General features: G+C 52.6%; 7 protein-coding genes across 7 annotated transcripts; 4 read left to right on the top strand and 3 right to left on the bottom strand.

The window, feature by feature from the left end:
- Positions 1–3,829: 3,829 nt before the first annotated feature.
- NEUTE1DRAFT_141894 (uncharacterized protein) lies at positions 3,830–4,721 on the top strand (the record flags this gene model as incomplete). The annotated part of the gene is made up of 2 exons (XM_009857330.1): positions 3,830–3,991; positions 4,056–4,721. The coding sequence occupies 2 exons, from the start codon at positions 3,830–3,832 to the stop codon at positions 4,719–4,721; spliced, it is 828 nt and encodes a 275-aa protein (XP_009855632.1).
- A 1,405-nt stretch (positions 4,722–6,126) lies between these two features.
- NEUTE1DRAFT_55661 (uncharacterized protein) lies at positions 6,127–6,675 on the top strand (the record flags this gene model as incomplete). The annotated part of the gene is made up of 1 exon (XM_009857329.1): positions 6,127–6,675. One exon carries the CDS (start codon positions 6,127–6,129, stop codon positions 6,673–6,675), a length of 549 nt encoding a protein of 182 aa, XP_009855631.1.
- A 155-nt stretch (positions 6,676–6,830) lies between these two features.
- Positions 6,831–7,101, bottom strand: NEUTE1DRAFT_141892 (uncharacterized protein; the record flags this gene model as incomplete). Its single annotated transcript, XM_009857328.1, has 2 exons — positions 6,831–6,947; positions 7,045–7,101. 2 exons carry the CDS (start codon positions 7,099–7,101, stop codon positions 6,831–6,833), a joined length of 174 nt encoding a protein of 57 aa, XP_009855630.1.
- Positions 7,102–7,197: 96 nt separating this feature from the next.
- On the top strand, positions 7,198–11,555 carry NEUTE1DRAFT_141891 (uncharacterized protein; the record flags this gene model as incomplete). Its single annotated transcript, XM_009857327.1, has 8 exons — positions 7,198–7,310; positions 7,395–8,329; positions 8,416–8,583; positions 8,650–8,711; positions 8,796–8,845; positions 8,937–8,994; positions 9,123–9,673; positions 9,710–11,555. The coding sequence occupies 8 exons, from the start codon at positions 7,198–7,200 to the stop codon at positions 11,553–11,555; spliced, it is 3,783 nt and encodes a 1,260-aa protein (XP_009855629.1).
- A 431-nt stretch (positions 11,556–11,986) lies between these two features.
- Positions 11,987–13,224, bottom strand: NEUTE1DRAFT_114004 (uncharacterized protein; the record flags this gene model as incomplete). Its single annotated transcript, XM_009857326.1, has 2 exons — positions 11,987–12,793; positions 12,859–13,224. 2 exons carry the CDS (start codon positions 13,222–13,224, stop codon positions 11,987–11,989), a joined length of 1,173 nt encoding a protein of 390 aa, XP_009855628.1.
- Positions 13,225–14,443: 1,219 nt separating this feature from the next.
- NEUTE1DRAFT_89843 (uncharacterized protein) lies at positions 14,444–16,624 on the bottom strand (the record flags this gene model as incomplete). The annotated part of the gene is made up of 3 exons (XM_009857325.1): positions 14,444–15,868; positions 15,949–16,106; positions 16,579–16,624. 3 exons carry the CDS (start codon positions 16,622–16,624, stop codon positions 14,444–14,446), a joined length of 1,629 nt encoding a protein of 542 aa, XP_009855627.1.
- Positions 16,625–20,429: 3,805 nt separating this feature from the next.
- Positions 20,430–22,271, top strand: NEUTE1DRAFT_125568 (uncharacterized protein; the record flags this gene model as incomplete). The annotated part of the gene is made up of 2 exons (XM_009857323.1): positions 20,430–20,595; positions 20,691–22,271. 2 exons carry the CDS (start codon positions 20,551–20,553, stop codon positions 22,191–22,193), a joined length of 1,548 nt encoding a protein of 515 aa, XP_009855625.1.
- Positions 22,272–23,959: the final 1,688 nt, after the last annotated feature.

The following is a 23,959-nucleotide window of genomic DNA, read 5'->3' as shown; positions in this document are numbered from 1 at the left end:
AGGGGTCAGGCTTGGCGTTCGGGTTGGTGTTGATTCCAGCCTTGGCCCGACTGTGCCCGGTGTAGATCGCTAACCCAATCTTCTTCCACGCCAGTAGACTGTTAAATCTGTGGTTCCTCTTCGATAACCCGAGGACACCATACAGGTTGGTCACCTCATCAACCGCGACAACCCCCGCTCAATCCATGTCTTCACCCATTAACATGCAAGCTAAGAGGTCCGGGCCCTTTGATGTCCAAATGGCACCAGCGGCATCGAACGCCAAAAACGGTTACCCTTCAGGATGAACTGAAAGCAGCAACAGATTGTCCGGAACCTGCAACCAGAGCAGCTCGGTGGATTGGAAGTTGGCAACACAGCCCCAGAGTTGTTGAGTGCCACCTCCAGTCCCTGGGCCGCCTTTTCCCAAGAGGAACAAAAGTGGATAATTTGCCCGTACCGTAGAGGCAGCCAGGTACATGTAGCTGACATTTGATGAGTAGGTTATAGGCAAGCGCTCTTGTTCATTTCATGTCCTCCTCGATTTGGGACTTTGGTCTTTCATCTCGCTAGAGGTACATGTCGTGGACAGTGGCTCAAGGTGAAGTGATTCTTTTGTTGGAAGAGGTAGGTAGAGGTAGTGTTTCTTTGTTTGAGTCTTTTTTTTCGTTCGCTCGTCGGTTGGTTCGTTGAGTATCGTGGAGTGTCTGCGGCCACGGTCGGTTGGAGGTTGTTAAGTCGCGTGTAGAGGTATATGAACAGCGTGCCCCATTTGATTTCTTTCCAAGTCCGCCATCGCAAGAGCCGAGTGTCATCTGTAGCGTCTACTAACAGCCAACATGAAACATTCTGAGATGTATGTGTGCGCATAACAGAGAGTGTGTGTTAATCGTAGATTCAGTATAGCTATCTGTAGGTATCTTCGGATTTGTCTACTAGGAGTAGAGATATCCAAGTTCGGGCTGTTGGATCCCATGATGGTCGTAATGGTTTCCATTCATCTTCTGAGTGGTGGGCTGTCGCGTTTTGCCAGAGTTCCTTCCCAGCAAACTGGAATTTGTAAAGCGCGAGTATCGAGAACACGCAGGTTGCTGTCGAGTCTCGTGTTGTTCTTGCTGTGCCTTTTTTTCTTTCGAGTAATGAGGAATCGTTCGTCGATATTCATCGCGGGTAGTAATTTCACTTCGTGATAAAGGCGGCTCGCGTCACTGCCGTCCAGAAAATAAAAGTCAGCAAATTCTGAAGTCGCCATGCAGAGTGACAACGACTATAAGAAGTTCCTAAGATAGGCGAATGTGTGAAAGAGCTCAGGATGGGAAAAGAAAGGCAACACACCTACACTCCGATGTACCTGGTCGATTCGCGACGTGAACAGTCTTTTTTGAGCTTCGTGAGATAGATCAAAATGCTGCTGTTTTTCTCACACACACTGGTCATGTCATGGATGGTTGAGCTGTCCAGGCTGTAGTGGGGGGGGGGGGGTCGTACCGAGGGAAGATGGCAGGCACATCAATTCGAGTTCACACACAGCCGAGAGCCGCCATCCACCAAGGCAAGCAGAACAGTGGTGACACGCGAAACAGAGGATGAACAACCTTAACTTTGCTATCTATCTTCAAATGATAAACGCGTTCAACTGTACTTGAGATGTTGAATCCCATGGCATGCTGAGGAAAGCGTCATCTTTGCGCATAAACTGGTCTGCCTTCTGTCAAGATATACCTGAGTCCGTCATGCGTGCGTCGCTGAACAATGGGACCTCACTCCGTTTCTGATGTGGTAGGTGATCAGAAAATAGGTAACAGGGACCGTCGCAGATGAAGGGACACTCTCGTAGATAAAGTCAAGCTCATGTCATCACGCTATCCAGTCCCGCAGAGGTAATCCAACTCGCATGAACAACTTCATGAGCACAAGGTAATCATATGAAGTCTCGTCAGACCCCTCTCGCCGCGTCACCAAGTGGGAAGGCTGGCTGGAGTGTGCTGTTTGGGGGAAAGTTGAGAAGGACTCGGAGATTTTCGACCCAGGCCGGCCGGCCTCCCCCTCGAGCCACGCAATCAGCCCGTCGACCAGCCGGATTTCCATCCCGCCACATGGCAACAGACAATACTCACGGCTGTAACTGACGGAAACAAACACACTGATTAGGAATTTGCACTCGTGACAGGGAATTTGCACTCGTGCACAGACCAGTCCTCGAGGGGTATTTAATATCCTCCTCCTCACCCCCAGAACCTCTTCCTCTTTTCTTCTTCTTCTTCATATGCCAAAGGTAGGTTACTTTGCCCGCAGCTAACTCGACCTGTCTTCTCCATGGCTTGTCGGTGCCAGGGCTAGATCAATACCTCTAAAACTGAACGCCCTGGCTTTCTCCATGTCTTGGCTTTGTAGTGAGGGACATCTCCTTTTGTTGATCGCTAACTTGATCATTCCTTCGCCCGCTGCCAACCCGACCTGCCTCCTCCATGGCTTGTCGGTCTCAGGGCTAGACGAATGACCCTAAAGTTCCTTCTGACACGTTTAATGCCCTGGCTTTCTCCATGCCTTGGCTCGTAGAGATGGACATTTCTTGCTGACTTCATCATTCGCCCGCTGCCAACCCGACCTGCCTTTGCCATGGCTTGTCGGTTTCAGGGCTAGATCAACTCCTCTAAAACCTTGAACGCCCTGGCTTTCCCATGCTTTGGCTCGTAGTGAGGAACATTTTATGTTGTTGATTGCTGACTTCATCATTCGCCCGCCGCCAACCCGACCTGCCTTTTTCATGGCTTGTCGGTATCAGGGCTAGATCAACTCCTCTAAAACTTGAACGCCCTGGCTTTCCTATGCCTTGGCTCTAGTGAGGAACATTTTTCTTTTTGATCTCTGGCTTGATCGTGTTTCCCTTCGCGCTTGCCCGGTCGTCCTCTCGTCATACGTTGGCCGTGCATCGCATGGGGAGAGATTCAAAACCTCTGCATTGTTCGTCCTGGCTCAGTTCTCAGCGCCTTGGATGATTGTCATCAGAGGAAGATTTCCTTTGCTTTCATGCTCAGCAAGCATATAAACAATGTACTGGTATGCAAGCATTCTTGTGGTGTTCCTTTCGTAGAGGTATCTTTAGCGTTGTGATGTGATTCAAGATCTCACCGTGAAAACATAGCTTCCATACCTGTGTATAACGACACGCTGGGCCCTGGTGGCTAGAGGTAGGTATCAAATAAGCGCTTCTTCCTGGCTCTCCTTCTGTTGCATGCGATTTGTACGTAGGTACCTCTAGGTATGTTGAGGTACATCAAAGATACTGGTAAGGTTTTCCCCCGAAAAGCCATGTGTGCCATTGTTGATAGAACAGTGAAATGAATCATACTACGTTTCTTTGGTGTTCCATTAGGGTATGCCTTGGGGGGAAAATGCGGAATGGATCCGTGAATGTGCTGCGTTCAAGTGTCTTGTACCAGTCTTGCCAGAACTAAATGCGTTGTGCAGCTGCAACCGTGGGCGCATGCAGGGACTGCCAGTCGCGACTACCCTTTTTCAATTCCCGTCCAACAACATTTGATGCGCTCAAACTTCCACGTCGACTCCAAGTTGACTTGACCATGAACATAACAATGAATCAAGCAAAAGTTAGTATTCCCGCTGAACTCTACCAGGGTAGAGGTAGGTACGTGATTGATTTCAAGTCGCTGTCACGGCTGACACGGTTCTCCTGCTCCCAGACCTCCAAACCTCGAGACCTCCCGACATTCTCTCGCTTTCCGAATTCCCGAGCAAGCCACCGCATCTGATCCAATGACTTCTACAGAGATACGAATCATAGATATCATGAGGAGAGATACCAACCTGAGTAGTAGCCCAGATTAACATGCTACCTCTTGGCCTAAATTGCCTCTCACCGTCACAAACCGCTGGTCGACCGATTGGCGGCGCGTACGAGAAGGCCTTGGATCGCATGAGCGACCATAACAGGAACCCATCTCGCTACCTCTATTCACCTGGGGAGGATAAGTTCAGTAAGCTAATGTTTGTCCTTTTGCTGCCACCCACAAATCACTTTCTTTATTTGTACTGACCTGCTTAAGCTCCGGTAGTTCCTCCACGCAAGCAATCAGTCTTCGTTCGCTAGATTCTACGCCGACAAAGACCATACCCGAGTCACGGCTTCCTTCATCTTCAAGGCGCAAGGCACGACCAGCAGTCGGTACAGTTCCGAGAAAGTGCTCGGAAATTCCACACGTGAAGGGATCGCGCAGCTCAGTCACCACCTGACAACGTTTATCCTTCGTCGGAACCCGCGAGCCGTCCACCTTGACGCACGGCAATCGAATTCGCGAGAACCAAGACGGAATGGACCCTATCCAAGCCCGCAACACCTTCTCTACGAGTTCCGCTTCCAAGACAAACCGCGGTCGCAGGCTGCCCCGAAAGCCTCCCTCCGCAAGTCTGACACTTTTTCGCACGATTTAATTCTCATCGGCAAGCTCGTATCACTTGGAACAATGCAAGGCAAGCTGCTCGGAAACCTCCCCCATGCCGTCAGCAACGTAAACGCCGCCGATACTAACAATGCCCCGGCTTCCACCAACAACCGGACCAAGCGGAAGTCAGCCCCGACTTCTGCGAAGAAGCTGGCGGTTGACGATAGCTACAACGACGGCGATGACACCGTTGTTTATGAGGACACCGGTGCTGATGAGGACAATGCTGGTGGGGATGAGGACGCGGTCTACAAATTTGAATGTTCGCACAGGTACTGACTTTTGACCTTTTATTGCGTTTGTCATTATACACCCTCAACTTGCAGGTTTCACTACCTCTATATACCTACTTAATGTTCTCCAAAGAACAATAGTGGTGGTATCTCAGCACCACAAACCAAATTATGTCTTTCAAGCGAGTGGACAAAATAGTTAAGTCGAGATACGTTCAATATTAAAATCCAGACACTATTAGAGAAACAACATACTCTTCACGTTCAGCTAAAGACATTACGATATTTCCATCTTGTACTAATCGAAGGAAATGGTACATACAGATATCCTGTCGAAGCGAATAGAGTAGATGCTAAGTCTGGAGGCAGCGACAAATCCACGGGTAAGGAATAGACATTGCCCAAGCTTTTGAGGTGGCCTGTAAGTACCTCAACAGCTGCAGTCCCAACCAAAATACAAGAACAATCATAATAAGCATTATATCGGATGCTAATACGATCATAGATGTATGTACCTAATCAACGAAAAAGAATTTACGCGAAGATAATGAACCTTGTTTGCCAGGAGGCATCTCTAACGCGTCCGCTAAGACAATCACCCATTTGAAGGACTGGAACTTGACCTCAATTATCATAAGACAAATCGCTCTCCTTGCGAACTCACTTGCTAGCTTGCCAGTTGGTAGGTTTCTTAACAGCCTGTCTCTACAAATCGGAGGCATTCTTTTTCGACTCGGCTGCACTATTCCAGCTACTGCTCACAGTCAATAAGCCCTATTCCATGTCACTGTCCAAGCTCAAGCTTAGTAAAGATCAAGGGGAAGCTAGCACTTCCTCAAGCTTTCAAAACCCCAGCCTTAAATAGAGCATCCCTGACACATCTTGGGTTTTGTTTTGATGAGATCGGACGAGAGAATATCAGAAGACCTTTGAGTAAACACAGATGGCGTTGTCTTTCTGCGAGTCTAGCTGTTTTTGTATGTCCTGTGTTTGACGTTCTGTCCAGACTTTGACTCAGAAATTTCATCTGAACCTTCAAAGTCGAGTAGACTCGATCGCGTCCGACCATTTGAACAAGGGGCGTGGAAAATCTTATTGTAAGAGATGTTCAGGAAGGAGCCTCAGCTAGCCGGGCAACAAGCTCGCAAGGTGCATTGCCTAATCCAGATAGCAAACAAGAAACAACGCGTAGCTCACTATTGAGTCAAAGCAGAATCAGTAGCAGCCCATTGTTGTGCGTTGTCTTTGTTCCAACCTCTGCCGGTATTTCAAGCCCTTCTCATACTACCACCGTTCTTTGTTCTCCCAGTGCCCCTCCCTCCCGGAAACATCACCACCAGTTCTTTGAACAGCACAACCACCCACACCAAGTTGTAAGCCTTCTTTGTCTCAAAGACAACATTCCATTGTTCTCAACGACCAAAACCAGCTAATCAGCTTCATAAACCAAGATGAACCAGAACCGGGAGCACCAGAGCCCCACTGCCGAGGCGCAGAGCCCGGCTGTGGACAGCCAAAATGGCCAGTCCACCACAATCACCCCGGAGACCGAGGACCAACCTCTCCTCAATCAACACCTCCAACACCAAGAGGAAGATCTCCTGCTCAAGCACCTGTTCCAGCCCCATTGCGTTGAGACCGAGTCGCACTTCGGCTCTGACAGTAGTACTGACGTGGAGGACAAGTACCTCACCCCCAACCGACATGCTGGGAAGAACGAGATCTACATAAAAGAGAACAAAACTCGCATCACCACCACGATCACCACCGTCGAGCTCGTCACCACCAAGAAAATTTTCGGGAGAAAGGACGGCATCTACAAGGCCACCAAAGTCACTGTCGACACAACCCTCATTGCAGGCCCTCACACACAACGTGAGGAAGACGTGATTGAGGAGACCGAGTCGGGCTGGATCACCGACAACGAGGCCGAGGACGAGGGCGACAACTTCGCTCCTGGTGGCGACAACACCACCAGCGTCGGCCACGCCGGCAACTAATTCATTCTCTTCTCAACTCCGCGACGTCGGCCAACTCCCACTACAGCGGAATGGTTCGATAGGTGCGGTCAGGGACCATTGTCAGAATCGTGTCAACAATACCAGCAAACCCGCGTCATATAGACTCGTTCTATTGCGGGTCAGTTCAACCGTCGTTAGAAGAGCACTTCAACCTCCTCCTCCTCCTCCTCCTCCTCCTCCTCCTCCTCCTCCTCCTCCTCCTCCTCCTCCTCCTCCTCCTTCTCGGCATCATCAAATTCAACCTCATTTGGCTTTGCACCAGTTCAACGCGTGACGGCGTCCCATCATTCCGCAATCACTCAAATATCACCAAACCGCTCTCGCTTTCCTTTTGCTTCGCATACTGACAAGCGATACTGGAATATCTCGATTACCGATATCTTCCGGCAAAGGCACGAAGTTCATTGATCCGCCTTCTTCTCAACAACTATAACCTCCAGCCTCACTCTCTCATCAACAACCAACCTAGCACAGCCACATTCTCCCAATCTCACAATCAGCATGGCGTACCGACCCCAGAAACAAGGAGGGAGAGGGCTAATGGACCGGGTGGAACCCCCCGCAGCCGACCTCTACGGGGAGCGTGCCGTCCAGCGTGAGATGCTTCGTTACCAGTAAGACAACGGCTACCCGTGTGTGCTCTACCGACGCGGCGAGCTGCACCTGCGAGACACCCCCGAGCACCGAACGCTGCGCAGGAGATGGAAATCGCCCATTCCCGGTCCCATGTGGAGAAACCACTTCTCCAACCCGTTCTACGGCGCCAACCAGATGTACGAAATCGTGCCCTTTTCGCGCCGGGGTATGCCTCCCCAGAATCCAGTCGGAGCACAACAAGCGGGTGCGCCTGGACAGAACAACCCTGGTAACCAGGCGCAGGCACCGGGACCGCAGGTGGGTGACAGGTTCAAAGGGGGGCAGCCTGTGCATGTTCAAGAGGCGATCGCGAGGGCGAGGGTGTTTTTGGAGACGAGCTCGGATTTTCGGATCAAGAAGGTGCTGGGTTGGGGCGGCATGGGCGCGGTGTTGCTGGCTGAGTTGAGACAGCCAAGGGAAGGGCAGTCGCAGAACGTGGTGATCAAGATGAACTTGGTCGAAAGGGGTAGAGACAATTTCAGGCAGGAGAAGCAGAATCATATCCGGGTGGCCAGGGCCGCGCACGTGGTGCAGTGTCTTGTGGTGGAGGACAGGCGGCAGCAGCAAGATAAAGACAAGAACAAAACAGGACCGGGTATCAACAGGAATGCACCAGCAGCAATGAAGAGGAAGTATGCTGGCGATGCTGCGGACTCTGCTTTTCAGGTCGCCAAGCGGACACGTTTGACAACGGGCGAAGAGGAGAAAGGACCGGGCGGTGACAGGCCGATAGTTGCGGCGCCAGCTTCAGGAGAATCGCCTAGAGCAGCACTCCGCGGTCCGCTTGCAAGGGCTATCTTTGACCGAGCGAGAGAGGCCATGCACCTTAAGGGGGCTAGCAAGCGACGCAGCGATGGAGACCACGACATCAACACACATCCAGACCTAATGGTCATTGAGCCAATGTGGCGTGGTGATTTTGACTTGTGGGTGAGAAAGATGGCCCACTCGGGAGAGAAGTTTCATTCCAAAGTGCTTTGGTTGATCTTTGAGTGCTGTAAGTCTCATCCCCCCCTTGTTGACTCGTATGCTGAAGAAGATAACCGAAAGAGAAAGTATCGTACTGACCGTGATCTCAAACAGTGTTCAAGGGCGTTCTCGCCATGGCTCATCCCCCGCGGCACTATCATGAGTATAAGGAAACTGGAGGAAGAACGGGCCCCATTATGGAAGAGCGATTGCCAGATAGAGAGGATGTGATCAACTTTGATAGGGATGCCTTTATACACTTTGACTTAGATCTAGCAAATAGTGAGTGGCTCTTTTTCCGGGACCAAGTAAGAATTCAGAACGACTTGCTGATGTGTGAATATGTAGTCCTTGTTGGAGATTTCAACGTTCCCACTCGAGAGTCGCATTCGGTAACGCCAAATATCAAGGTGAGTGACATAGCCGAGAAATACCGCATGAAGGCAATGAAAAAATGAAGCAATTGCTGACAACGACCTTTGCCTGGATTGTAGATAGCTGATCTTGGCTTGGGTACGCACATGGCCACTGAGAAAAACGATTTGTAAGTTCAAGATCGAGACCGAGAATGACGCCACACAATATCCAAACTCACGGCTTTCAATCTTGGACCATTTTGCTAACCTTCTCCTCAGCTTCAAGATGTGGGGGTCAAGGTTCTGCGGCAAGCCAGGAGCGGGCTGGCTCTCACCGGTAAGTGTCATATTCTCCCAATACAGTCTTTCGGTACCCCGTTGCGACGACATCTATTGGTTCCATGATTTGGTGATAGCAACCAAGTTAGTGCCCATGTAACTAACACTGTACTCTTCGTTGACCAGGAGCAATTCCACCCCGAATGGGATTACATCAAGTACACACCATCCACAACCGTCAACTTCACTCCTACCATCGCCGGTAATTACACCTGGAAAACGAATCTGTACTGGATCGGTCAAGTTATGTGGTGTCTCGTCACGCTCCACAAACCCTCCAGAATGCCGTTTCCTTACTGGATTACGGACCACAGACCTCCTGGGCGCCGTCGAGGTCGAGCTGAAAACCAGGGTAGATTCTGGTCATGGGGTGGTCTCGTCAATCATACAAGGTACAATCACATTGACGAGGACCTTCGTGCCGCCATAGTCCTGTGCATGGCCGACAGTCCAGCCATGCGGCCTGAGGCAAAGCAGCTGTGGGATTGGATTCATGAGAAGACAACGTCTGAATGGGAAGGTTTGTCGGAAGATGAAGCCCGTCAATGGGCTGCAAGATTCTTCGAATCACCAGGAGTCCCAGGACCAACAAGGCCGGCCGTCTTTGAACAACCAGGAGAAGATAAAGCTGAGAGTCTCGCAAAGAATTCCAGGCCTCCTTGGGGCAAGATACCCGAGTAAGCCGGTGTGTCGCCTAGTAAGCAGAGTGTCAGCACCTTCGACTTCACTTTCAAGGTTCCCGGAAAGTGGCCTAAGCTCCAGTCAACCAAGCCCGTCAAAGTCAAGAAGAAACCAGCGTTTCCAAGACCACCAAAGGCTGCAGCGGACACTCCGAATCATGATCCTCAACAGGCCGTGCCAAACCCTCCAGATCCTGCTCCTCAACAGGCGGAAGAGCCCCCAGCAAAGGGTCCTTTTGGGCGTCCACGCAGAAAATCCAGTGGGGTGAAAGCGGAACAGATAAAGGCCGCCGTTGAAGCAGTTGAAGCCAACCCAGTTCCACAAGAAAAAGCTGTTCCCGATCCCCAAGGCTCTGATCAAGAAGCAACGGTACGACCCGCAGCTCCAGTGGCTCCAACCCCAGCAGCGGCAGCACCACCACCACGAAGACCAACTCCAAAGGAACGCATCCAAGCAGCATTAGAGGGAACCGCAGCGGAACCCGCACCGGCACCTGTAATCCCGCAACTACCACCGCCCAAGGCTGAGACCAACGCGGTAGCCGGACGAGTCCGCACCTTCGTCGTGCCCTCCGACTCCACCGCGGCCACCAGCTCGACCGCAGCCGCAGCCGCAGCCAAAGTGGCAGCCGCAATAGCCCAAGCTACATCACAAGCACGAGCGGCACGAGAAGGAGCGCCATCATCCTCTCTCACCAACAAACGGCTGACAGCACTTGGGGCAGGTGTCCGTCTTCTTCCGCATACCAAGTCCGGCGGCATCCAGGGTACGCCGCTTCAACCGAATCCTCCTCGCAAGCAAGTGAATTACCAGACTCCCCCTCCAATCGCTGCAGATGCCGTAGTGCCCTTCCTGCCTCGGGAATTGGGATCTGCCCGAGGAAAGCCGCAAAGACTCCTAGGTAATAGAGGGATAATCGGTCATGGGGCGGCAGCTCAGGGGCAGAGAAAGCCGGGTGGGATGTATCGGCCGCCTCTGCAGAATCCGAATCAGCCACTACAGGAGAATCGGCCGCCCCAACAAAATTGGTTACCTCAGCAGGCCCAAGTACCGCAGCAGCAGCAGCAGCAGCCTCAACAACCACCGCCACAGCAGCCTCAACAACTCAAACTCCCCACAGCATTCATCTTGCCCAATAACCGACCAGGCGGATCGGCATTACCACCCCAAAGACCACCGGGACCGCCAACACCACTCGTGCGCAGACTGAATCCCACCAACCGCAAAGTGGGTGGTCAGTACGACCTTAGGGCGCGGCGGAAGAACACTCTATTGAGGGGCCCAGGTCCAAGCCGCTTGCAACAAGCCTGGACGCCGCGGGACCTGGCCGAAGGAGGCAAAGCCGGAAGGGCAGGGAGCGGATTATTCGCTGGATTGAAGCTGGGACGTAGAGCGGCGGCAGCGGAGCAGACTGCGGTTCCAGAAGCGATTGTACAGGAGGACCACCTTGCTGGGAAGGAAGAGGAAGAGGAGGGGGTCAGGGCTGGATCAGGAAGATCTGAACAAAAGCTTGCATCGTCGATACTACAAAGTAGTGTTTCTGCGGTTGGAAGGGGGCCTAGTTCGCTCGTAGTTGGTTGGGAACACTTGGAGGAAGAGCCAGCAGCCCCGTTGTCTCCCCGTGAGCTAGAGAAACGCCGACTCGAGTTTGAAAGGTTCCAGGCCAGGAATTTGTTATTCAACGGTAGCCTACTCGGCGTGGATTGGGATGATGAGGACTCGAGTGACTCGGATGAACCAATGGGAAGAACTGGTGATGAGGAGGAGGACGAGAGTCAAGACGCAATGGCGGTGTCCGAAGCGTCCACGACTATCGGCAGGTTTGCTAGTTTCTTTTTTCGCTTTGGTGGGTTTGGACGAGGAGGATCGAGTTCATAAGAAGGTTGGTGTTTACAACGGGCGGAGGAGTTTGGGCGGGTGATGTGGTCTTGTTATGGCGACAAAGCCATTAGAGGGTTTCGCGATGGTCGTCCCCGGCTTTTACTCGTTCTTGAAGGTCACGGTGATTCGTATCTGTGTCCGTTCGCTTCTTGAGCTTGAGGTGCTTTGAGCGCAGCGTGGCTTTAGTTAGAAGTGTGGACTAATATTTATAACACGGTTAGATCCCTATCCACCAATATGAAATAAAATATCAGGCATGATGATTGTCTGTGCAAGCAATGCGATTTAATATGTTCAAAGGTAGTATGTATGTACAAGAAAAGTAAACGATTTGGGGATCAATGCTTTCCAACGACAAGACAGACTCGTTCTCGTTGGGCGATTGCTCGCTGTCCCTACAGCAAAACTCTTTCACAACTTCCCGTTACTTAAGGGGTATAGGTCTTGAGAAGGCTGTTGTAGTAGGTATAGCCAGTGCCCGAAGGAGGCTCAAAGCTATACATGTAGTCACCCCACCAGGGACCGGCAGCCCACCAAAGGGCGCCCTCCCAGACGTCAGTGTTAGCCTTGAGGTGCTCAAGGAGGCCAGTGACGGCAGCCTTGCAGACTGAGTTGGCACCACCAGCGAACTCGCCGAGGACACCCTTTTTGCCATTGGCGCGGAGCCAGGCAGTGGCACCAACAATGCGCTGAACACCAATCTCGGAGGAAACGCAGGAAGTGCTGGTTCCGGAGCTGTCGGAGTCAAGGTACTGGTGCATCTCGTAGACGATCTTGTTCTCGGGGTCGGTAAGGGCAGCCAAGTTGGTGTTGGTCACATTCCATGACCAGGCGCCAGTCCATTGGTTACCCTCGACGAAAATGTACTGGGAAGTGGCGCCGGCCGCGCGGATACCGTCAATGGCGGCCTGGTTGAGGTTGAGGACAAGGGTCTGGTCCATGGTGTTGTACTCGTTGTTGGTATCGAAGATGACCTTGGAGTTGGAAGCGAACTTGGCAGCAACATTTTGCCAGAAAGTCTTGAAGGCAGCGGTGTCGGTGATGATTTTGCCATAGTAACGGCCATAGTTGTGGGGATCGAGAACAATATAGGCACCAGAGTTGGTAACAGAGTTGACAACCTGGGTAAGGTTGGTAAGATAGCCGTTATCGAAGGACGACGTCAGGGTGTTGGGGACAAGGCGCTCCATGGCGAAGCCAACACGGAAGATGTTGTAACCCTGGCTGCGGAGAGTCTATAGTGCCAAATGAGGTTAGTATCCAGAACCAAATATCTTGACAACAAGGGGAGATGACATACCTGGATGGTGTTGGTGTCAGGGAAAGTGAACTCAGTGCCCCATCTTCCAGGGAAGATACCATCACCAAACTCACCGCCAGCCTCGTTGACACCGAACCACTTGAACTTGCCGGAGGCGGTGGCAGTGGTGGTGGTAGCAGGAGGGGCGGTCTTGGTCGAGGTGACGAGGGTGGTGGCGGCGGCAGTGGTGGTAGGAGCGGCAGTACCAGGCTGGCACTGGCTATACCAATCGTTCACGTAGTTGCAACTGTATCCGGAGATGCAGCTGGTAGTGCCGGACCAACCGTTACCGCCGCATTGGCCCCAGGCACCGTTCTGAGCGAGGGCACCAGCGGCGAAGGTGCTGGCAAGAATCGTAGCCTTCATGGTGATTTGGGAGGAAGGTGATCCGAGGAACTAGAATCCTTGGCGATGGCCCGGAAGTGAGGACCAACAAGACAGCGGCGGTGATGTTGACATTATATATGCACTACGAAAGGCTTGATGTCGATGTCGACGAAGCACGGGTGGCCAGACAAGGTCGCAAGGATGCGGCTCTAGGCTCGGGCCTCGTTCCCATCCTCCGTCAGTTCTGCCGAAGCGAAGTTGGTGTGGCAGCATGGCATCCAGAGGCCTTGGATCACGTCAGGTTATGCGTGTAGAGGTTGCAGTCCGGCATCCTGGGGAGTGTCTTGGAGGAGAAGACATCCGCATAAGTTCCTGCCTTGGACAATGAAGGGGGCGGCAGAGCGCAGCCCGGATGCCCATTCTGGACTAAGCGCGAGGTTGTCGGCCCGCAAGCTCAGGTGAAAGTTGAAGCATTCCGGTTCTTGGAAGTCGAAACATTTCCAGCGGCGCGGGGAACTCGGCAAGGCCGGGGCCGTCGTTCGGTTTGGACCGCGGATGGACAATCTCCGTAGCTGTGTTGGGTGAAGCGTGGAACCGTCACTCCGTCAATGATCCTTGAGTTCAGGGCCCACGCAGATCCTGCAACACGTTTTCGGAAACCGTAGGGCGTTCCTTGATTTCCATTTGGACGAGATTGGAAGTCTTGCAACTTTCTTTGGCCAGCTGCAATTGGAAGCTGGAATGACTGGGGGACGGACGATGTGCAGGCGCTTTCCAACTAAAGGACTAGATCAGGGGTAGGGTTAGCTAAGGTCGGAAACAAGTGTCCGTGTACGCGCAGCTCGGGGAGTTGCACCTTCCCGAGGAATTTGAATCGTGCAATGGAAAAAGAAATACTTGCGCTTAAGTTATTACATAGAACGGTACTCAGAGGGGATGAACGCTGGACTGAATTGTGCGAGTCCGGCCGACAGCTTCCGACTCGTTGTCCAAGATCACGTCCATCATGCCCCTGCCATCGACAACATTCCCCTATCTCCACTTTTGATGTTGAACTTGGATGGGACCTCTTCATTGGAAAAACATGATCTTTGTTGCATTCATGTCGCGTACGCTAAGGACATCTTCAAGAGAGGCGTTCACGGAGAAACAAGCACGCCATCATCTTCTCTCTCGTCTGTTTGGTCATGGCCAGATTCCGGAAGCAAACAACCCGACCCGACCAACACTGTCTGTCACCACCAGACATGCCACATGCTCACTGCAGCAGGCTCCTCCCGATAGCCTGCAAATACTTACACCTCAGCCCCAGCCCCTCATCAAATGGAATCACCTCCATCGTCGTCTTCCCGCCCGTCCCAAACAACAACCTCTGATGCTGTGCACTCGCTTCATCACCGCTCTTCCAGGCCTTCCACTCCACGCCCCCACAACACCTCAACGTATTCGGATCAAATGTCCTGATGAAACTGACCCAATAGCCCTGCATTACCTGCACCGCCGCCGCGTTTGTTCCACCAAGAAAATAACTCTGGGGCACCTGGCCAGTATACCACATGTTTGTCGGTCCAAAAAGGGCATTGAGCTCGACAACATGCGGCACTCCCAGCCCGCTGGCCACCTGATCCCGGTCCTCCACGTTCCACCGATACGCCCATGAGCTTGTGCCCTTGGAGTATTGATCGTTGTAGTTGTCAAACGCATCGTTCAGGTACAGCCCAGGACACATGTATCTCATCTCGCCGTAGACGCTTCCCGCCTGTCCACGCCAGCAGCCCATTCTAGGACAGATCGAAGCGTTCGGGTTAGGGTAGAGCATGTTCAGGGTATCGAGCTGGCTCAGGGTGATGGCAGGGAACTGGTCCTTGATGAACTGGTTGCTGTCGCCGAGGGAGCTGATGCGGTCGGGGGCGAAGCTGCTGCCGCCGTTGGTGTCGTCGCCGAAGATAACGGGGATGTTCTTGATGAAGTTGCCGTTGCGGAAGGCGGAGTACGGGTAGTCTGTCACGAAGTCGCCATCGATGACGGGGGACCACATGTAGATGGGTCCGTTGGACGAGCCAGGGTACGGAATGTCCCCGTCCCTGTCGGCAATTTCTTTTTGAGTCTTGGACCGCAGACAGGCCAGACTGGCAGTGGCGTCGCTTCTGGCACAGCCGAGGCGGATCATCAGGTTGTCATACTGGTATTGGGCTTGTTGGACGGTGAGGACGGTGCCGAAGGAGACTGATTCGGCAGCTGCTGCGTGGAACAGCTTTCTGTTGCCGTCCTTGTCGGCCATCATGTGGTAAGCGACGCTGGCCGCACCAGCTGAGGCTCCTCCAAGGACGACATGGTCAGGGTTACCTCCAAATTGGCTGATGTACTTTTGCACCCATTCCAGAGCCTTGCGCTGGTCTCGAAGCCCGTTGTTGGCAACAACTTGCTCTCCGTTGGTGAGAAACCCGTATGGTCCTACACGGTAGTTGAGTGTAACGACGATGATGCTGTTTGAACTCGCCTTTACGAGCCCAGTTCCGTTGAGGTTTGGGTTAGCATTGTCGTTAAAACCTCCGCCCTGGATGAAGACAAAGACTGGGAGCTTGGACTTTGTGGTTGCTTTTGTCGGTGCATAGACGTCCAAAAACAGGCAATCCTCCGATGTCAGAGAATTACCCGGCCTTCGGACACACCAGTTTCCATGCTATTGTATCAGCAGTTAGTCACTATGTGCCCTCCAAAGCTTTCCCTGGCCTTCACACCATCCTGCCATGGAGCTCTCACCTTATTTGCCGCTTGAGGCTCAGAGTTAGATAGCGGATCTTGCGGAGGCGCGAATCTCAGGGCACCAACAGGCGGTGCCGCGTACCGGAGTCCAAGCCATTGACTGACGCCGTTGCCAAGTTCTTCTCCGACATATTCGCTATACGTGACGTTGACTGCTGTTCGAACGCATGTTGCAGTCAAAGCTAATTGGAAGATGACGATTGTTGACAAGAACAATTGAAAGGCAACGGCAAATACTGCTCTCATTGCGTTCGTTTGTTGTGTTACCCAAATTTTGGACGGGAGAGGCAGAGGCAGCGGATGGGAGATGTGAAAGCATCCGTCGCCTCTCTTGCTCTAAAGGTGGATAAATAAGGAAGTTCTCTTCTATTCATTCATCAACTTTGATCGAGTTATGTGTTGCTACTCACCTGGTATTGGAAACCTGGGCCCTTCGAGTTGATGGTTTGCCCCAGGGGTAGGCAGGTACGACTTGTCTGACACGGGGACGTTGGTTCACTAACCTGTCGACCAACCGTCTGATATTGGGATCTTTTTCCACAATGCAACAACGTGTTTTTCCGTTTCATCTTTCATGGGTTTATCCAACACTTCATCCCCGCCCATGAAGTAGTGGGTCGGACACACTCGGGCCTGACTTTTGTGCGAGACGAACGAGGGCGGTGCGGCCCATCCATCTGATGATCAACTGTAGTGTACGGCGTGATGGCACAACCTTCAATTCATACGTGTCACAGGGATGGGGGTGGAGGGTTATCTTCACACAGGGCACACAATGCCATGTGCCTGACCAATGAGTCGGGACCGTGCTCGCGATAAATCCTCAGATTCTTCTTCAGATACAAGGGAGAAGGCGAGGCTTTGTGCTTGGTGTTTGTGATATAAGGGACGCTGTTGATTGCCAGGGTTCATCAAGTTGCACCCCCTTTGCGGCTTTGAGATCAAGATTGCACTATGAACTCGTGCCTGGTTCTTCACTAGCGTGAATGTTGGCTTTTTGCGAGATATCAGACGTACAGACATTTGCCAGAGCTTTGACTGCTGAGAACTGCTCTCCTCTCGCATGACGAGTGAGAGCCACCGCAGTATGTAGTGAGACTCGAGATGCGGATCACGTTTTGAGTTGAGATGGTTTCTCCTTGTCGCTGGCTTTGCGTCATGGAATCCAGAATCGTTGAAAGAATAGATGCGCAGATCGAAGGTTGGGAAAAGGGCTGGGATAATCCGTGTTCGCTAAAAGCTTGATTATCGACAAGCTTTGCCAAGGTCTAAGGTCCAAGGTCTAAGGGTGAGGGATCTTCCATCATCCAGACACTGACCGGTAACCAGGGAACGCTTCGGAATATGTGTTTTGGGCATACATGCACAGGTCTTGGCTTCTGTTGAGGACTCGGAGGAGGGGGCTCGAATGAATACCGGACTGCCATGGGCGCAAAGAAGCGCTATAAGTCCGATCCGACAGCATTACCGGTGTTACCCAGTAGGTACAATGCTACGTGAGGTGCATCACTGATGTTCCCGTCACTAACGGAGAGCGGGCAGGAAAACGGCTGGTAGGCAACTGTACCTGCGCTAGCGTACCCTGGAAATGAAGCAATCATCCACCCGACCATCGTGCCTTATCGCTCAAGAAAGGCCGGGCGGCCGCCGGGATGTGACTGTGGCAGTCGCCACTCTGCCGCGCTGCCGCTGGGTACGGGCCACGGCGCAAGCAACTCAGCTTGGACTTCTGCCGGGTCTAAAGGCCGCGAGGGCGGCCCGTTCGGCTTGGCGGGTGTTGTTCAAATTGGGGCCGAGGGGATAGCGCCGCCGGATAGCGCCGCCGGTCTGATTACATGTACGTGCAAGACCGCTCCGATATGCCGTCCAATGTCTCGGCTTGCAACGGGTGAAAACTGCGATGGATCAGATGGATGGCAATGGGTGGAGGTTAAAATCCACAGCGGAAAAAAAAAAGCTCGTGATGCTGTAGGGTTCGCGTGATGTGTGGATAGCGGTGACTGAGGGTTTGATAGCAGTGGAACCTGTCAGAAGTGATCGACGCGGAATCGGGATGGAATGGGCTGTATCCGCGCGAACTTCGGCCGTCTGGATGAGAATTGTAAGGTGAAGGGAGAGGGGGTTCAAAGATATGGATTAGAAATCGAGGAGCTGTGAAGGATGGCATGTGCAGATACTTTGGACACTCTGCCTGTTTGCGAAGGTCGATGAGTCTCTTATAGAGATGAACTGACCGGCTGACCAGGACTGTGGAGGAGAGAATTGGATTTGAGTGGAGATGAACTGCCTGCTGTGAGGTGGTGTAGAGAAGTCAAAAAAAGGCAAAGATCAAACAGGGGCAAGGTGTACACGGGCGGTGGAAGGCTTCTCTTATGCCAACTGCCATGTGGTCACCAACCAGAGCTATCGATGCTGTGGAAACGGATGGGATGTTGAGGATCGCAGCAATCGATAGCGCAAATAAAGATGTGACCGAAAGCAATGCTAAAAACAGTAACAATGTGCGTGGCCGGGCTATGTATCGGGCCATCATCAGCTGCGCAGGGTCCGGTGGGAAAGGGGAGCCGGCAGCGTCATGGGCCGGGCCCGGGAGCTCATTCGCCGGAGAAAAAAAATAAAAATAAAAAAAATAAAAAAAAATAAGACAAAGGGGATCTGACCCGGCGCCGGTAGGTAGCTGCAAGCTGCGATCAGGAACACGTCTGAAAAGGGGCCGGAGATGTCGAATTCCTCTTCAAGAGGCAGCGCCGAGGCCAGTTGGGTTGCCATTCACGGTTATCCTTGTCGTGCCAGCACACAGCCGATTTCAGGCACCTATGCCCATTTGGAATCCATGTTCTGGTGCCCGCCTTCCAGAGCTTCGGTCTGTTTCAAGACCTTCGTATTTGCAGTGCAGAGTTGCAAGACCCGCTGGAGCGTTGAGGTGAGTGCGGACAACCCGATATCACCACATTGGTTAGTTGGATGCCCGCAGTCCCCTTTGAAACAATGCACATGGCCGACCAACCCCACCACGGACCACCACAATCCCCCGGAAGACGGCACACGCTAGAAGGTGGGGATGTACCGCGGTTACCCGCAGTCCGCTGACAGTCTGCAACGGTCTGGCAGACCGCGATAAGCGCTTATCTATCACCTCTCCCAGCCGTCCGGGGCCCCGCTGCTGGAGGCGGGCAGTGCAAGTGCAGGTGCAGTGCTTGAGTGCAGGGCCGACAGCATCAAGGTGGCGGATCCCACTTGCCCACCCATCTGGCTGGCCTGGAAAAGGAAATCCATCTCGATATCTCCAATCTCGATCAGCTTTGTCCCTCTCTTTGGTCGCTACCAAGAAATGCAATATCAAATGCTCACATGCGCTCTCGGCACGGAGGTTGCGCCGGTGCAATTGGGCCGTATTCTATCTAACCTAAGCCACGCCCAACGGGCATGCAAACAAGGGGACCCGGGCCCTTTTCTTGGATCAACCTCCCAAATGTTAGCATGGATGGACATGGCGATGGGCATTCCAACGGCATGTGCACACTGCGATGCGCCGACGGGAGATCACGATCGCAGCGCCAAGCAATAGAGAAGAAAAAAAAAACTGCTACTCCGGCACTAGCATCCCAATATAATGAATATCCCACACCACCCCCGCGCGGGCTGTCTGGGATGTGTCTGGGATGAAAGACGAAGGAAGCTATAAAAGTAGTCGGCCGCCAGGGCTAGTCGGGTCGCATATGCGACCACCATCCTCTCAACGAAGTGTTCAAAATGACGATTGTTGGCAACTTGGGGTAATTGTAGGGCGACCTTCCACAGCCTGAACTCGACCACTCGCAGCGCAACAACCGCCGCGCAGCTATTCCCGGGACAATCAGTTACCACGTACGGACACGAACAACAAGCAACAACCACTCTCGACTTCTCTTGTTGAGCCCCAAACGCGGCATCGGCCCTGCAGATCCAGAGCTGTCAATTGGTGTACTAGGTAATCGGCATCCTGTTCCGTCCTGGGCAGGGCGGCAGACGCGTGCAGATACTAGTTGTAGCAGACAGCTGCACCAAGTGACAGGTTGGGCGGCCGACAGCTGAGCCGCCCGTGTGCTGCTCTCCAATCACGGCTCCATCGCCTGCGTCATCGGACGCCAAGCATCTCTCCAGCACCACCCAGAAGCACCGCCAACCTCAAAAGCACTGCACCATCAAACATCACTGACCACTAGCACCACCGAGGCGGGAAGATAACCAAAGTCACCTCTCTCCATCACTGCGCCGCGACCGACACCTTCGACGACAACTCGAGTCGGTAGCTCGCCTCGAAACGCCTTTCATCTCGTGAGAAAAAGTTACCTACAGGAACACGGCAACAATACACGCTCGTTTTTAGGTTTTGGCGATTCGCAGGGAACGCACTGCACCACACCACCACCACAACGTCACACCCCGCGCCCCGTCCAACCTCAACAGAAGCACAAGCTTGTCCAACACCTGTACCTGTCTGTACCTGTCACAGCGATTTGCATTCAAAAGTCGTGACAACAATTCGCATTCAAAAGTCGTGGTTGCGCTCCGCATTTTCAACTCGGGAGCTAAAGAACTGCATCGAGCACCGCCGGAATGATGGCAGGCAGCTACATTCCCCACGACAATGGCCTGGGAGAGGTGCGCATCCCCGTCGCTGCTTCTGCTTGACATGTACATATGTATGCAAGGCACATGCGTCTGAACATACAACTGACCTAGTGATTAACTCTCAGATGCCCACCTCCCAAGTCCATCCGAACGACGCCCTTCAAGCATGGGATACCCAAAATCTCGTCACGAGTCCATGGACACAGCCCGGCATGAGCGTTCCCATGCCCGTGGTTACAGAAGGTGTCCCCTTCAACGCCTGGGAGAATCAGCAAACACCGACAGGCACCCCGCGATGGGGCGGCCATGATCCAAATGCCTCCATGTTCGCCGCCGACTGGAGTGTTGCTTCAGTGACGCCTTCCCACGAACCATATCCCCATGGCGGCGACTATTTTGGCACAGCGGCCATAACACACTCAATGTCGCCTGAGGAGTCCATGTCATATCCAAATGCTTCAGCGGGCTGGGAGACAGGTAGCCAGCCGGCTCTTTCTCCCTATACCGAGTTTCCCGACTTTGCCGCCTTGAGGAGGAGCGAATCTGCCGAGATCAAAATCGAACCCAGCAACCAGCGCCTAGTACCGCTCATGCAGAAATCCAGTGTCAACGAACCAGCATCTCCAGGGGGTCAGGCGAGGAGAGCAGGGAAACTAAACTTGATGCCAACTGGACCCCATCACAGGAAGGTCAAATCAACCAGCAAGATTGGAAAACCAGACAGCAAGCCGAAGCTCGCGGCGGCAAGTGCGTTGAACACGGCAGTTCTCCAGTCGCAGATGAAGCGCAAACATCCTGGCCCTATCCCCAACTTCCCCGGCCGACCAAACATCATGCAGACCATGCAGACCCATACTCCCGGAGTTAGCGGCCCTGTGGCTTGGATGGCAGATTATCAGGTACATGCACGCAACGCCTACTCAACACCGACGACGCCTATAGGTGGACTTGGCGCCCAACCGATAACGCCGATGGGAATACCCATGGGGATGGGCAACGGTATGAGCAACGTCATGGGAAACGAAATGCCCAACGGCATGGCCGACAACGGCATGGGAATGGGCATGAACATGGGCATGCCCGTACCAAACATGCACGGCGGCATGTCCATGGGAATGGGATCAGCGGGCATGGTGATGACTTCGGGTATGGCCTCCCCAGCACCTCTCCCAATACCGTCACCATACATGCAGCAACCACCACAACAACCCATGGCCGGCGATCCCGGAGTAGGAATGGGAATGAGAGTACCAGGAACTCCCGGAGGCCGGGGCCAACATCGGCCCAGCAACACCATGGCTACCATAGCCATGAGCCAAGACCCCCGCGCCGCCGCCGAGCAGATCCGGAAGGACGCCTGGCAAGTGTGCGAGCGCGAGCGCGTCGAGATGCTGCAGCGCCGGTTGATGCTGACGGAACACGAGCGCGGCATGCTCGATCAGGAGACCAACATGTTGCAGCTCAACTTGGGCAAGATGCGTCAGGTCGTGGCGAGACATCATCAGGAGCTGGAAGAGGCGGTCGAGCGGGCGCGGAAGTTGAATGAAGGATCTTCTTCTCCTCCCCAGGAGGGCCAGCACGATGAGGACGAGGAGGAGGTTGCGGGGCTTCCACAGACCCAGGGGTAGGGACAGGGGACAGGAGTAACCGAAGACAGTTAAAGTGTAAAAACGCGGACTGGTCTCGGTCTTCTGTGGCTTTGACCTCGCTTCTTGTTTCCACTGCTTGAGGTATCTTGCGGTCCTCAGCTTCAACTCTTCAGAGAAAGTCTCGGGACTTACTCTTGGACTGATTGCTGGACTGACTGTTGCACTGATTCTTGAACTAGCCTCGACCTGGCCGTTGTTAGTGACCCGTGTACATTAATTGTAATGATAATGACGGATCAATAAAGGTTTGCGTAGGGATGGATGGGATCAAATGGTAAAGGAGGCTCAATTGAATGTTTTTTTTGCCTGGGTGGGAATTCAAGGCGTATATCGGCCGTTCGGTTTGGTTGGCTCTTTGCTAAGATTTTGTTCAGTTCTTTTTTGTTAAAACGATCTATCCAAACTATACATACACAAGAGAGGTGTTAGCGGTGTGAGTTTTGTTGAATGGTGTGGGTTAGATTGTTTTTCTTTCTTGTTTCTTCTATTGTTCGTCTTGTGTAGTCGTGAGTTTGAATATTGTTGACATATACTCACTTGTCTGGGCTAAAAGCGCCTCAGACTTTTGATCGTTGTCAGCTGCAAATCATATCGCAAGAATTGGTCACAGCGTTATAAAGAAACAGCACCACTGCAGTTTGTTCCGATGTTATGGATGCAGAGCTGAAAATGTCTGGCAACCACGTACATTCTCGCTCTGACGGACCCACCCTACGTAGGATTCTTCAACTCTGTTTCCAAAAAACTTGCCAAGGGCTGAAAGTGCAACCAAACAACGCCAAGTTTGCCTTTGAAGCCATCACCATCTACCACAAAAGCGTATTGCTTGCTTCTAGGGAGGTTATGTTAAAAAACGCCAGATCCGCCTGTCAAAGTAGCCAAAGAATAGGGCCGATTTTAAGTGTCAACAAGGATGGCAGTTCTTTTGCAAGTGGAAAAAAAAAGGCAAAAAAAGAGGATGGAACTTTTCACATACAGTTCGTTCGAATAAAACTTGTGAGATGAATAGAAAAAAAAAAAACAAAGAGGTTTCATCCCCGCTAGCATCTTTGATGGTTCGGATTTCACAAAGCAGAGTAGACAGCTAGTTGCCATTCCCGAACCCGAACATGCTCCGACGCCAATGGGCCCAAGAATTCCCATCCATGCTCACCATGGCACTTTTTGGGTACAAGACAAGGATAGTTCCCTGTTCGCGAAACCAACCGTCACGGAAAAGGATCACCGAATATCCCCACGGTTCACAAGCCAATTGCATCGTTTCGCTGTGTCTGGATGCTACGTTCCCTTATTGAAGTGCCGGCCTGCAGGTTGTTCCTTGGGTGGATTGTAAGCGATTGGCCTTGGAGCGTGGGGATAAATTCGACTTGAAAAAGAGATTTTTGCGGTGGTGTGGTTTCTCCCACTCGATACGGTACTTTCCCGCCGGAACATACGGTGGCCCAAGTCTGGGTTATGCTCAATTGAAAGCTGGTCCGAACTTCCATCTGGCCTCAGCTGCAAGCCTTTTTACACTAACGCCTCTACCTCCTTCTATACACTTCCCGTCCTTCACACCCATTGACACATTCTTCGACATTTCTAGAGGTTTACCTTCTTTCTTCCTTCTCCCCCCCCCCCCACCTTCACTCTTTTTCTTTCTTTTTCAATCTTTTTTTTTTTTCCAATTTTTCAGGGGGGGGGGGGAAAAAAAAAAGAAAAAGGGAAGAAAGGAGGGGAGGGGGGGAAAGGGGGGGGGGGAAAAA

Source organism: Neurospora tetrasperma, assembly GCF_000213175.1.
Source record: "Neurospora tetrasperma FGSC 2508 unplaced genomic scaffold NEUTE1scaffold_81, whole genome shotgun sequence".
NCBI classification, from domain to species: Eukaryota; Fungi; Ascomycota; class Sordariomycetes; order Sordariales; family Sordariaceae; genus Neurospora; species Neurospora tetrasperma.
Note: the sequence above shows the minus strand (reverse complement) of the source record. Positions and strands in the feature narration are given on the sequence as shown.